Source organism: Lytechinus variegatus, chromosome 17, assembly GCF_018143015.1.
Source record: "Lytechinus variegatus isolate NC3 chromosome 17, Lvar_3.0, whole genome shotgun sequence".
NCBI lineage: Eukaryota > Metazoa > Echinodermata > Echinoidea > Temnopleuroida > Toxopneustidae > Lytechinus > Lytechinus variegatus.
The window spans coordinates 29,240,684-29,255,996 of record NC_054756.1 but is presented as its reverse complement, the minus strand read 5'-3'; the positions used below and the strand labels follow the sequence as shown (position 1 = coordinate 29,255,996).

The following is a 15,313-nucleotide window of genomic DNA, read 5'->3' as shown; positions in this document are numbered from 1 at the left end:
GGTATAAGAACATGAAAGTATAAAGGTGCATGAAATACTAAGGTCACAATAAGTCTAGGTTTCTTGTCACATCCAAGTACATAAAGCTACATTACATAAAAGGTATCCGTTCACTCAATAAGTGGTCTGGAGTATACATGTAGCCTAAAGTCCCTGCTTGGAACTTTTGCAAAGAAGATCCCTCTCTTTTGAAACACCCAATTCTCCACATTGATTTCTTTTTTTGTTTGGGAATCAGTCACAATGAACTACTTTTGCCACAACTGTACTATACATGTGTATAATAAAATCATATTTTTTGCTAGTCTCATGTCAAGACCCACTTCTTGATCAAAGTATCAATCAGGGTCTGTGTGAGCAGACTGACCTTTTGGTGGAGCTGAGACTCTGTGACGACCCATGATGGCCTCTCTTCATCAGCTGAAAGCTTTCTGAATAGACAGACCTTGATCCATCTTCATCGTAGTCGGTCTCCTGTCCCATAAAGCCTAGGTTATCAGATGCATGATGGGAAGGCGGAGGAGCCGTGAAGGTCTCCTGCATCCAGTCACCTACGGTGCCATCAGGCGCCTGGTAGAACACCTCAAAGAAGATACCCACCTGTTCATTAAAAAAAACAAGAATAATGAGAATAAAAACAAAATAATGTTGGGATACAGTTAGTAAATCCTGTAAGACGTATCTTGTACAAAACCAACAAATATGCACCCAAAATCATTTTTTTAAATTTTCATTGAGTTTAAAAAAGCATATCTTAAGCTTTAAAATGATAGATAAATTGTCAAACTTGATCAACAATAACCTAAATAAGTACTTGAATGGATGCAGAAGTAACTGTGCGCACCAGAATCAGTAGACTAGCTTAGCCAGGGTAATATAGGAGTGCCTTGAGCACCTAGCAAGGTGGATACATGAGCTATACAAATCTTATATTATCATTATTATATTACATGGAGAAAACAACTTTGAGGGTCAGGATGCACTCAAGCATGAGATGTGCAAACTGTGCAATCTCAATGAAACTTTCAAGCAATCTGAAAAAAATGCATCAAAGAGCTTCTTGTATCTTGTTTTCTATTCAACTTTACATTTGATCAGTAGGAATAAGAAAAGGTAATCTTTCAAAAAAAGATTTATTCGTTTTCTTATTGAAGATCAAATTTTTATTTTGGTTATTTAGAGAGAACCTTCCCTGGCAACTTATTGTTCGTTTTGGGGTGGCTGGTATACCTTTTCTGATGTATCAGTCTTTATGCTAGAAGTGAAGACAAAGGTTAGATCTAAATGTCATATATACAAGAGTTTTTGCTGTAATCATAAGTTTTCTGCATTTTCACCTACCTTGGTCTAATACCCTATTAAAATTTTGCCAAGTTTTATAACACCATCTTCAAATAAGGCTTAATATGTCCTTAGAGTTGAATTTTATTGAGTTTTGTTGTACGAGTCTTAGTAAGGCTCATATTTGTCCTCAGAGTCTTTGGACCAAACCATTGAACAATAACAGGACATAATATTTTTATAGAATAACCTTCCCCAACTCTTAACTCTTCTTGATCAAAGCATACAAACTGTGATTGAAAAGGGACTAATAATGAATAGATAATGTGCACTGGACTATATGGTTCTCCTTTTATCTAGTCTAGCCCTTTTTCTGGAGTTATGAAAGGTGACAGCAAACAGGAGGAAAGGATAATATGCCCTATATCCCACTTATACACTGTACTCTCAGTACACGTAGTACACAGGCACTATAAGATATTCATAATAATGAACAGTTCTTAGAAACACATACACCTGTACATGTGTACACAATGTCTCTATTAATGTGGAATAATGCAGTTTTAATTGAAAACTAATTAGAATTGTAAGCTACTTTTAAAAGGGTATATTATATTTTTGACAATATGAATCTGTTAAAGTCTGTAAGTATTTTTTAAAAATACCATAGGACCCCACATGCAACTGAAACTTTTGAAATCAGTATTTTACATGAAACTATCACTATTCTTCTTTTCAATACTAACTACTGGAAATCAGTACTACTTGGCAGCTCTGTGTAAGTGATGTTATATAATGGGGAAGGTTTTTCCAAAATTTATAGTGAAATTTCAGAACATAATTTGGTGTGAGAAAGTGAGAAAAAAGGAATGAAAACTAGCCATTGCTCAGATTACATGTATTTTACCACTTTTGTTATTTTTTTATGTCTTAATCCTACCTAGGCTGGGGTATTTTGGGAAATCATGACAGGAAACCATGACATTTGCTTCATGCAAATTGCTATTAATTGATTATGGTAATTTATGCATAATTTCAATTGATTAATTTTGAAAAAAAATGCACATTATAAAGACATAGAATTTATGTTTAAACTAATAAACAACAGCTCTTTCCATTAAAGCGTGGAGTCATATGCATCCGAAAATCATCCAAACTTTGAAGGCAACTATCTCAAAATCACATTTTGGAGACGAGTTGAGATATAGGCCAGTTTATGAAATGACTGATAATTAGTGTGTGAATGTATTACTTACATGCATGCCCCTGTTGTTACTGTCTAGTAGTGGTTCTCCAATCTTCAATGATCCCTTCTCAATGACCTCCTGAAGAACCATTCTAAAAGACCCGATTACCCTGATAACATAAAAAACAAAATTATGAATTACACTTCAAAATAGACTACATAAGTATAGGATCAAGGGGACTGTTTCATAAAGCTGTTCGTTATTTAAGAGCGACTTTAAGAATGACTGGTGATCCAGTCATAACCATCGCCAATGAATATACCATTTACATGTCCCACAAGAAAGGATCACCAGTCATTCTTAAAGTTGCTCTTAACTTACGAACAGCTTTATGAAACACCCACCAGGTAAGAGAATACAAAGAAATGAACAAAGAAAAACTAAATGGAAAAATAAGAGAACAAAAAAAAAACATTTATAAACATAATGTCCTCCTCTCTTGCAGTTCTCTAATATCCAAGTTGATTATCAAACCCCCACACAGTATCTGGTCCTTTCTCAATTTACCTACACAGTGACGTTTTTGGCAACTTTATACAAAATGCATCAATCTCCAAGAAATAAACATATATATATATGTGTGTGTGTGTTCTCCACAAAATTCATTAAATTTATAAGCTCATTCTTTTTATCATCTTTGAAAGTCTGCAACAAACAATTGAAAATCATACTGTTATGGTCATTGATTTGATGCAGAAGAAATCCAAGTCAATCACATCATTTGAACTTTGAGACTATATGGCACTATTAATTGCTCACATCGACATTCTCCCAAATTGCACCTTACTTTGCCCATAATTACGAAACAGTACTCCAGCCATGCAAGCACAACTTATTTGACTAGCATTAGTAAAACAAACTTTTATTCAAGCCCACTGGCAGATCCAGGGGGGGGGGGGGCATAGCAACCCCCCTGCCTTTGAGAGGCACAATTAAAATTTGTAATGGAGAAATAGCTTTAAAACACAAGTAAGCACCCCCTCCCTTTTTTATTGCTTTTCAAATTTTTCCTTGGGGAAAATGTGCCCCCCCTTCCAGTATTTTGTTCAAAATCTCTAGAGAATTAAAATGAGCAAATGGGGGGGGGGGGTGGTTAAAGAAAAGGAGACAGGCAGAGACTTTGGGGAAGGTTTCAGAGAGCCCCAATGGAGACACAGAGACATTCAAGTAAAGAGGAAACTTACTTGTTTGAAAGGTATTTGTGTGTGGGGGGGTGGTTAAAGAAAAGGAGACAGGCAGAGACTTTGGAAGGTTTCAGAGAGCCCCAATGGAGACACAGAGACATTCAAGTAAAGAGGAAACTTACTTGTTTGAAAGGTATTTGTTAAAGTTGAGTATGGAGACTTCCAGCATCTCATTGGCTTCAATGCCACTACCCATGGCCCATTCAAATTGCTAAATATAAAACAAGAAAAATACATTTTATTAAATTCCTTGTCACTTATTCAACAAATCAATTAGAATATGAAATATAAAAACTATAAAACAATAAAAACATAAAAAGTAGAGCACATGCAATCTGCCTCCTCTCTTTGATCACACTTACATGTAATATTAAAGGTAAAGCTCACCTAAGAAAAATGTTGATTTGAATAACCAGAGAAAAATCAAACTAGCGTACGTAATGCTAAAAATTTCATCAAAATCGGATGTAAAATAAGAAAGTTATGACATTTTAAAGTTTGGTTATTTTTCACAAAACAGTGATACATCTATACACAATTCAGAGACATGCGAATGAGACAGCCAAAAATGTCTTTCACTCACTGTTTCCTTTGTTTTTCATTGTTTAGATTATGCAATTATTTTTAATTTTTTACAGATTTGACAATCAACCACATGTTTCAGGGAGGAAATAATTGTTGTTTCACATAACAATGAGGAGAAAATTAAAATATTTTGTATAATAAAACACAAAAGAAATACCTATAGTCAGGGTTGGGGGATTTAAATCACGTTGATTTAAATCGTGATTTAAATCGCGATTTAAATCACCATGATTTTTTTTTTAAATCATTGATTTAAATCACTTCCATTGAAAAATGTACAAATCATGGACAAAGTTTGTTCAATGCAGTTTTAATTCTTCAAGTCAACTGAAAAACTTTGAATTTACTTTATATCAATAAAAGATCAACAAAGTCTTCATATCTACTTAAAACAAATTAAAATCAAATTAATAAAATCAGGTAATTCCTTAAAAACTACAGATGTATGTTGTCAATAGGTACTCATTTTTTGTAAATTATGTCGAGTTTTTCTTCTGAAATTTTACATTCTTTGTCAGTTATTATTAGTCAATTTCTTTCTTAACAAAGTTTTTACATAATCCAAAGACTTTTCAGAGAGCAGTTTGTAAAAAAAAAATATATAATATATAAAAGTCAATGAGAAAAGGTTTGTTGGCAGTTTTCCAGTTTTGATCCTTCGCCTACACATAACTACTTCTGTCATGTAAAATAAAAAAATATACCTGCATGTAATCAACATATTTAACATGCCTCTTATTTTGTATTGTTACATTTATCATACATTTGATGTTTTAAATAACATAATTATAAAATCACATTCACGTACAGTCATAATTTGACTGTTGAGAAACCGTTTATAAACCGTTTAAGTCACTGCAGCCCATTTTATGTTCAGTGCTACAAATAATGGAAGTTTTGTATCTGCATGTAATAATGGAAAGAGCTCTATAACAACAATTTGCAAAACTCAGAATAAACATTTAACACTGCATTTTAATGTTAAGATGCAGGTACTTCAGTTACAATCATTGGCAGTTGTAAGCTGTGTCTCATTTAAAATAAAATACTTCTTTTTGTAATACATGTTGTAATTTAAGCAGTTTTGCAGTTTCTATCCTTTAGTTAAGTTAAAAGTAAGTAGATTTTTTTTTCATACTTCATGGATCAAACAGATTTTTTTGTAGAGAATATGGGAATAAAAATTGTAGATTAATGTAAAAAAATCACAGTAACAGAATGTAGTATAGTCACCCTTTGACTAAGCTATCTCCTATATTGTTCTCCAAAACTGAGAGTTTTGCATCTATATCTGTAGCAAGAGAAGAGCTTTTTATCAAACTAAAAAGATCCTAAACATATACAGTTGTAGTCTCTCTTTGACTATTGTAAAGCTGTGACTAATTGAAAAAAAATCATTGATTTGAATTATTTCTCTTTCAATATACATGAATACTAGTAATTGGCAAAGGGTTTGTTGGCAGTTTTGATAAGGGATTTTTTCTCTTGGATTTTTAAAATATTTGAATGAAAAATCCCAGAGGGGAATTTTCTCTACTCACTGGGAATTCCCTATGGAATATTCCTTCATAGGCCTATGTATGATAGAATTAAGTTCAGATACACATGTACATGATTCCTCAAATTTATTTTTAATTGTCCATTTTTACTGGATTTTAATTACAAAATATGTGGTTAAGAACAATATTAGGGGTGAAATGTATAACATCAATATTGATGTCATTGTAAGAGTAAGGGGGGGGGGATAATTACCCTTTTTTTCGAAGGAACTTTTAAAAAATCAAAAAAATAAAAAAAATCTGATTTAAATAAAAAAAATCTGATTTAAATCAAATAAATCTGATTTTTTTTATTTTTTAAAAAAAATCAAAAAAATCGCCAACCCTGCCTATAGTGAGTGGATGATGCCATCAGTATGCTCATTTGCATAACAACCAGGATGTGCATATTGTTTTGTCAAATTAGGCAAAACTTTCTTATTTTAAATCAAGTTTTGATGAAATTTGATCTTTGTTGGATTTTTCTCTTTTTATTCAAATCAACTTTTTGTAAGGCTCGACTTATCCTTCAAAGAAACTTTAAATAGATATGCTGTTTTAAATTCATGAGACCTGCAACAGCCCAGTATCAAAAAATCAAAGTCCAAGTTCACTGTATAAATATGTTGATTTGACCATGGACCTTCAATTGGATGAAGGAAATCTCACCAACATAAGCTAGATAAGAAAGTTACATTAGACATTTATAACTTTTGCTTAATTTCACAAGAAGTAATATTACATTACTCTATAAAGACTACCCAGGGCAATAATACACAGACTTCAATGAGGCTCATTATTAGTGTGTCATGTCACACACTAAATTTCTTTTTTCCCCTCTCTCTTGATTCTTTGTCCAATACCATTCTATGGAAGAGCTTTTATTGCCCCCCCCCCAAAAAAAAAACAAATAAAAAAAAATCAGGGATCTCACTTCTGTGGAGTTTGTCATATGAATTAAAAATGCATTAGGCTACCTTGAGCATCTGATGTGTTGTATCAGATGATATCTGAGAAAATAATCAATTTCAAAGACACACAAAAATGTATTCTTTAAATAGTATGTGACAAAAAAATGTGGTTGTCTTTTATAACTTTTCTTGAATCTTGTATTTTACTCTTTACTATATAAATGAAGGATTTGAGGTGTGAGAGTGAGAGAGCTACCTGCGGGCAATTTTGATCTGAAGGGTCTAGATTGAAACTGAAATGAATAAAAGATGGAAATAAAAGAGGGAGATAGAAAGAGCAAACTACAGTTATTAAAAAGATAAAACTTTTAATTCGAATTTTTTGTCATGGAAACAACAAAAGTAGCTTACCTCATCCCACACCACCTCGTCAGCCACATTTTCATAGGTTTGTGTTGTTTGGCTTACACCTGAAAAAGAAAAAAAATACACAAATTTGTTCAATTACAAGCAATGCAAATTGTTAACAAACAGGTTCCAAATCACTTTTCAAATTCAAGTACCAACAATGCAACCACATGTTTCAAAGGAATCATTTTGGGAGTCACACAGTACAATCGCAGTATTAAATTGTAATATACAATGTTTCCTGTAAAAGCTTACATTAGCAGTTTAAACAATTTAAACTCTTACAAACTACAAAGTTTTTTGTTAGATAATTCATTCTCAATAAATTAAGCATAAGGCTATTGTTTAGACTGTTAAACAACTACTTTGTTAAAGGTCAAGTACACCTCAGAAAAATGTTGATTTAAATCAATAGAGAAAAATCAGACAAGCACAATGCTGAAAATTTCATCAAAATCGGATGTAAAAATACATGTAAGAAAGTTATGACATTTCAAAGTTTCGCTTATTATTAACAAAATAGTGTGTGAGTGATGTCATCAACCCTCTCATTTGGATGTAACTGGCTCGTTCATATAACAATTTTACAATAATGGAATTCCATGTGTTCAGGGAGGAATGAAACTTCATTTCACATGACAATGATGTATACAAATAATTCATATTGTAAAATACAAAAGAAATAGTGAGTGATGTCATCAGTTCCTCATTTGCATACCGACCGAGATGTGCATAACTGTTTTGTGAAATGAAGCGAAACTTTAAAATGCCATAACTTTCTTATTTTACTTTTCAGTGTTATGCTTGTTGAATTTGTCTCTTTTTATTCAAATCAAGTTTTTGTTGGGGTGGACTTGTCCTTTAATAAACATAGGTTCCAAATCACTTTTCAAATTCAAGTACCAACAACTTATCTAGTGTGCTAGAAACTACATTCAATTCCAAATCAAATCATAAGCAACCACATGTTTCAAAGGAATCATTTTGGGAGTCACACAGTACAATCGCAGTATACAATTGTGATGTACAATGCTGCTTCCTGTAAAACCTTACATTAGCCATTTAAACAGTTTAAAGATAAATTCCAGTTTTGGTAACGATCTCAAAATGACTTTTGACAGAATCTAATATAATGACCACCCAAGTGTCTGTATGTATGAATAAAAAATATGTGCCAAAGGATTCTGGAAGAAATTGTGTAATTGCTGAGAAATAAGCAAAATAAGCACGGATTCGGTCACTTCCGTCAGGTCTTTATTCCAGCAATATTAATACACTGTCTCACGTGTGCCTATCTGTGTTGGTGATCTTCAGAGTGAACATTTTTCAGCGTAGATTTCAAGATTTCACAAAGTTCAGCTTACAATGTATGTAACTGTATCCTGAGATCTAGATCCTCGATGATATTCTGACAATTAAGCCTGGTTTTACAGACTTTCTCATGAAATCAGTGTTTACTGCAACTGCTGGCATTTCTCTTTAAACTCTTACAAACTACAAAGTTTTAGACTGCTAACCCTTTGCGCGCTGATGTTGCAATCTTTCACATTCATACAGTTAAATTCAACAATCATAATAAGATATCTATTAAAGGGGAAGTTCACCCTGACAAAAAGTTTATTGTAAAAATAGCAGAAAAAATGATAAAAATATTGCCGAAGGTTTGAGAAAAATTCATCAAATAATTAAAAAGTTATTAGAATTTCAATTATTTGATTTGTGACGTCATATGCGAGCAGCATTCCTACATAGCGAATGGTAAAAAATCAATGAAATGTCATTTTCTCAGAAAATTGAAAATGGTTTTCACTGTACCTTTTTTATATCAATAGACCAATCATTTCACACCCGATCATGAATGGAAAACAAAATTAAGTCATCAGGAACCATACAAAATTTGAAATTCATGCATTTTATATTACATAACACATGGGGCAGCTGCTCGTTTATGACGTCACAAATCCAAAACTTTGAACTCTAATAACTTTCTTACTCTTTAACGGATTTTCCTCAAACCTTCACCAATATTTTTTACTATTTTTTCTGCTATTTTTACAACAAAGTTTTCTTCAGGGTGAACTTCCCCTTTAAAAGGGTATAGTTCCTGGATAATATAACAATAATAAGTATCAATTGTGCTATATGGATATCTTGAATGAAAGAAAATAACATGCAAATAATTGTCATTATTAATTTATTATCCCCCCAAAAAATAATTCAGTGTGCAAAGAGTTAAACAACTACCTTGTTAGGTTAATAAAGTAAAGAGTGTTGTATAAAAACTTGAACAGCATTTTCACTGTGTACACTTCATTTTAATTCAACATAAGTTGGTTCAAAGGCCCCTTTAGAGGCCTTTTAAAGTTCAAGATTATATTTCTTATGAAAGCTCAATTGGCTATTATGTAGACTACTGAGTAAACATTTGCCCCTGGATTTAATGGCAAACATAAAATTACATAGAACTAGAAGTTGGCATTTCTTCTTGATGTATTTAACATTGTTAAAAGAACCAATTGTATATAGAAATCTGAAGCAATTTGCCTTTAGCTATAAGATTGGTTGAAAAGAATACAGAAGATTTTGACATTTCCAACAGAGTGTTTGCACATCAATAAACCATCCTTCTACAAACAAACTTCATTCAACACTGAATAAACATCAAAGAAGAATATTTCTTAGATTCCCAAGTCCCCCCCCAAAAAAAAAACCAACTGATAATTACTGGGACTTTCTTTTGAGGTCCTCGCTTCTGAAATGAGTATTTCATAGATATGTGTCATTATGTCTTTATGAATTACTGAATGATATCACACAGGCAATGATTTTTAATAGATCTCCCTGCATGTACTACATTTTTATACAATCATGAATTTGACGGCTAAATCTATAGTTATTTGAAGAGAATAAACATTACAAACTACAAACTTATTATAAACTGGTGTGTTGGCTCAGTTGGTAGAGCGTCCGTCCCACAACCGGGAGGTTGGGAGTTCAAAACCCTGGATGAGCCAGACCAGAAGATGTTAAAAGATGGGAGTTATTGCTACCCTGTTTGGCTTTCAACAAATAAAAAGATAGAGCCTCATCGATCTGGTGCTGCACAGCGGCTGCCCACAATCAATTGGGAAAAGCAAATTTTCTGAGTATTTCATTTCATGTCTTTTTCGAAGTTGAACAATGAAATATGGATGGATGGAGTGATTTGTATGAAATCTTAGTGAATCAATTGAAATCAAGGGTGTTCCAGAAAAAATACTTGTATCTATCAAGATCTGGCAGGAGTTGCAATATACAAGTTGTACCTTGTTATTCAGATTTACATATGGCCATACATGTACATGTAACCTACAAATTTCCAGCATGTTCTGTCATTGTGACATGACAAGTTTGAAGACTTCAAAACAAGGTCAGAAATACCCTAATTAAAATATAACAATAACACAGCCAACTTAATTAAGAGAACTGATAAATGCAAGTCCATGGAAATTCCAAACCATTGTGTTTCGATTTACACTACATTAGACAAAGAGTAAAGGCGTACCTGATAATAACAAGAACGTTCTAGAAAGAACAGAAATATTGATTTTATGTCCCACAATAGAAGGGTTCGAACACAGAAACACTAACACAAACCATAATACATACAGCTGGTATACCAATGGGATACTTGATAAAATGGGGTAGATACATACACATTTATAGAGTTAGGCCCAAATAAAGTGCATGAGCAAAATTGCTACTATTAAAAGTACATGGCATGCTGTAAAAACTGGAGTGTTAAACTTAAATTGTTGAGTTAGGAATCCCAAATGTCTTCCTTAGCTGAGCCTAAGTTTATTCTACACTTCGTTTATAAATAAACTGTCAAAAGTATGATTTATGTGTTTTCTAAATAGATATTAAATACATAGTGCCTAAAAATGACACTAGAATTTAGTTATTTTTCATCAGATTAAACATATTTTACCATCTACACTTGAATGTTTTAAGATATTATAATCATGTTTTCCGGAATTTGACAAAATAAGTCAGATTTCAATAAAAACAAACAGAAAACTAGTTACAAGGTTCAAAATGCTCTGTTGTATGTTAACACATATATACTATGTGTTGCTGAAACAAGTATATTCTTGATCTTTATTATATGTATTACATTTTTATTTTATAATTGTTTTAAACATATAAACTCAAAAACATATGATAAATGATAAATCCATAATTTACTGTTCGAAATAGACATAAATGAAATACTCCGAAAATTTGCTTTGCCCAATTGATCGTAGGCCCGGCGGCCTCTGTGCAGAGCCAGATCGAGGAGGCTATATCCCTTTAATCGTTGAACGCCAAACAGGGTAGCAACAACTCCTATCTTTTTAAGTCTTTTGGTCTGACGTGGCCGTGGTTTGAACCCCCGACCTCCCGGTTGTGAGACGGACGGACGGTCTACTAACTGAGCCAATACACCAGTTCATATAAATCTTAATTTGATTTTTTTTCAATCAGCTTCTCTCAAAGTTAAACGACCCCTTTAATAGGGCCTCATGGAAGACCACCATCATTGGTGATGAGCCAGCCTGTCTAAATATCAGTAATAAAAAATAAGTTAATGAATGAAATAAATAATTTGAATAGATGAACAATCAAATAAATCAATAACTTATTAATTAAAGTAAATAAATAAACAAACAAGTAAATAAAAAATGACATCCATCCAAAGGTATTGAACTAAACACCCATGCCATGCATGCATTTTCACCAGTGTGTTCGATCCTTGTGTATACCAATCAACATCAAAATATTTGCTATGTAATAAATTACAATTTCTCCCTATTTTTATTTTTTTTATGTTACCCAACTTTATATGGCTAATTAGTGATGGTACTTGATTAATTAAACATGGTATGGCACTCATGTGTAAAGATAAAATACAAATAGACAAGTTGGCTTCATTTCAGTTGCTTCCAGCCATTTCTAAATTTGATGTTTAACACGATTCAAAACAAACATTATTCATTGAATCCATTGATAAACAGATTAATTTGTTATCATTGTTGATGAACAGAGTAACATAAAATTTGCAGGTTAATAAGACATTATGTAACAAAAACAAACTCAACTTCACATTTTTGTAAAACAATCTGATTTAGATTTAAAAGTTGTAATGCTTGACAGTTATACATAAAATCAATGGTTTTATCCCCATTCCCTCTCTAAACTCTGCCGTTATATGCGGAGTTACATGGGAAAACCAATACCCAGTACATTAGGAAGCAGTAAGAATCAATAAACCACAAACCTCTGAAAGTTATTTTGGCGAACCGCTCCCCTCTCGAGTGAAACCCACGGGCACACTGGATGTGGACAATCAGCGACATCTCGGAGTATCTTCCTACCGAAAGTTTAGGGCAAAGATGAGGGGAGCAACACCCTCAACATCCGATCCTAAAACCCTGAAACAAACTTCGATTAAGGTCTTCCAGTTTCACCACACTCCATTTTGTCTTCGCAGTCGATCCAGTTTTGTTATGTTATTCACTCGAAGCGGTGTACAAATGCTACAGTCGATCAGAACGAAATAGTCAGGTGCTTTGGTGAAAGGATAAAATTTGAATGAGAATAGGAGAGCTAACAATTGTTCGCGGTTCAATAGATACTCGCATTCTGGCATCGACAATTACAAGGGAGGATATTCCGCAGTACACAACTGTTGATCCAAAACTGCGTGAGGCTGAGGATGACTAAAAATATGACGTCACTGGTAGGGAAGAAAGTTTACAAGTCTCGTCCATTTCTTCGCGGGTAGGCCTAAATAGCGCTGATGTCATGAATAGAAAACTCTTCGAAAATCAAATATTTTTTTTTAAGAAAACGATATGTAATTAGAAACTATGATTTTAGTAAAATTCTCTCGTATGATCAGTTGTGAAAAGATAAGAAATGCAGTGTTTATCTCTAAACGCATAGGCGGCGAAAGCAGGGGGGGGGGGGGCGGGGGTCCTGTCCCCCTATTTTTTGTTGATAACCTTTTATTTGCTTGTCAAGTTTGTTTCCTGCCTCCCCCCATAAATTCAGGTGGACCCCCCCCCCTAAGTTTTTTTTTGGTCTCCCCCTAAAATTTTGGTTGATAACTCTTTTTTACTTGTGAATTTTTTTACCTGTGTCCATCCGCCGGCCAAAATTTCAGGTGGACCCCCTCTAAACTGTTTTGCTTCCGCCGCCAATGGCTAAACGTTATTATCCTATACGTTATTATTATGAAACAGACTAAAATGAGAAGTAAACGTATATACGCAACATTTTTTCTTGCACATGTTTCATCATAATATTATGATATTATGGAGACGTTATTTTGTTATTATTATTATTTATTTATTTATTTATTTATTTGGCCATAAAAAACATACAAAAATTGTACAGTGTAAATACAAAAATACAATTCGAAATTTAATAATTAAATATGACAAGTAGAAATGAAAGCAAAGAGGAAAAGAGTAAGAAAATGTTTTTTTCCAAGGGCCAGGGCTCTCCATAATCAATATAATTGCCCAAAGGCATGCGAGCCCTCATTGAAAACCATTAAACTGTAAACAAAAATTTAATTCCTCATATGAAAACGAACATAAAAATAAAGTGAATCTTCAATTAAAAAATGTTTTTGTCACTGTGGATCAACGAGATGTGGGGGGCTGAATGAAACAGACAGAGGCGGTTTTCTTTCCATTTATTACTTACTTACTTACCGTCCTAAGACATTTTTAAAATCAAATTTTAAAAATTTCAACCCCCTAAAAAACATATTAATCATGAATCAAAAGTAAAACAAAAATTGAAAAGCATTAAACCTATGCGACAGACACTGTCCTCAATATTTTTTCCCCAGAAATCATCAGAGGCCTATTTTCTTTCTACCAACACGGATGTATTGAATACATGTTTTTCTCCAAAAGGTAACCTTTTGTTGGGAAATAAATGACACTGGGAGACAATTCTAAAGAGCGCCGTCTACAAAGTCCCCTATAACAGAAAAATACCATCTGACATAAACGGCACGGAAATTGCATTTAAATGACTGAGTGATGGTCTAGGCAACATCAATAACAACAAAGTCATTTTATTCATAACCTATCAGATGGAGAAAAAAAAATTGAGCAAAAGAGTTTCACTGCTTCATACAAGCACCGACTCTCACTTTTTGATTGACTACGTACTTAATTTGTCAATTCAAGGATTAGTTAGTTAATGAATTGATTAATCAAATAATTCATTCATTCATTTTTTTTTTTGTGATTTATTTTCATACTGCATGCAGGGTGTGCCTGATCAAAATGCTTTACAAAAGGCGCCCTGCAGTTAATCAGCAAAAACTCTATTAAAATGATAATAAAAGATCATTAAACAGACTAAATAGGAGATTAACTTTTGAATGATACAGGTTCTTGACAAATTCTGTACAATGATTTTACCAAGAGGTTCGATCTCTGGCCGTGGCACTTCTTCCCGTGAACAAAACTTCTGATCACTAATACCTTGGTCACATTTGCTCTACGGCGGCCGTATACGGCGAGTCGAAAACAGCCGTTTTATTCTTTTTTTTAAGTAGCCAATCAAATGTTAGTATCAAGGTGACTTCAAATGGGCTTGGCATAATATGTCCAGTCGATTCTATGCCCAAAATTACCCCTGAGCAAAGTATTTGAGTATATTACCGCGGAATATAATTTTGGCTCACTTTGAGCTCATTCTGGCCCTTTGTGCATTGTAGGGGTGGGGCGATCTGGGGAGCGTTTCATGAAAGGATTTTATCCGACAAGTCCTGTTTTATCTGACAATTACCATAGCAACAGTACCTCTCAGCCAATCATAATCGGGGAAAGTTGTCAGATCTGACAACTTGTTGGACAAAAATGTTGATGAAACGCTCCCCTGATGATGATATCTATGTTCTTCCTCGATCAATCTTTAGGCCTATAGGAGTATTAATTCGAGACTTCTTTTGTTGATCAAATACTCTTCTTTTAATTTTTATTTTAACCCCTTTCCCTCTCTCCCACCTTGTCCCCCTACTTCTTGAAATTGTGACGAGCGGTCTGATACTGCTCACATGTGGCGCCGCCCGTGATAGGTTGAAAATCTACACTCTAAAAAAAGATTTACCC

At 33.4% G+C, this 15,313-nt stretch overlaps 1 protein-coding gene across 1 annotated transcript in view; it reads right to left on the bottom strand.

Moving 5' to 3' along the window:
- Positions 1 to 12,814, bottom strand: part of LOC121430703 (otoferlin-like) — a 108,836-nt gene extending 96,022 nt beyond the window's left edge. The window contains exons 1-5 of the mRNA XM_041628059.1: positions 12,454 to 12,814; positions 7,158 to 7,216; positions 3,835 to 3,923; positions 2,538 to 2,637; positions 368 to 600 (exon numbers count right to left, since the gene is read on the bottom strand). Coding sequence (XP_041483993.1) covers positions 368 to 600; positions 2,538 to 2,637; positions 3,835 to 3,923; positions 7,158 to 7,216; positions 12,454 to 12,532 — 560 coding nt within the window. The 5' untranslated portion in view covers positions 12,533 to 12,814. The remainder of the gene's footprint in view (positions 1 to 367; positions 601 to 2,537; positions 2,638 to 3,834; positions 3,924 to 7,157; positions 7,217 to 12,453) is intronic.
- Between the last annotated feature and the right edge of the window lie 2,499 nt (positions 12,815 to 15,313).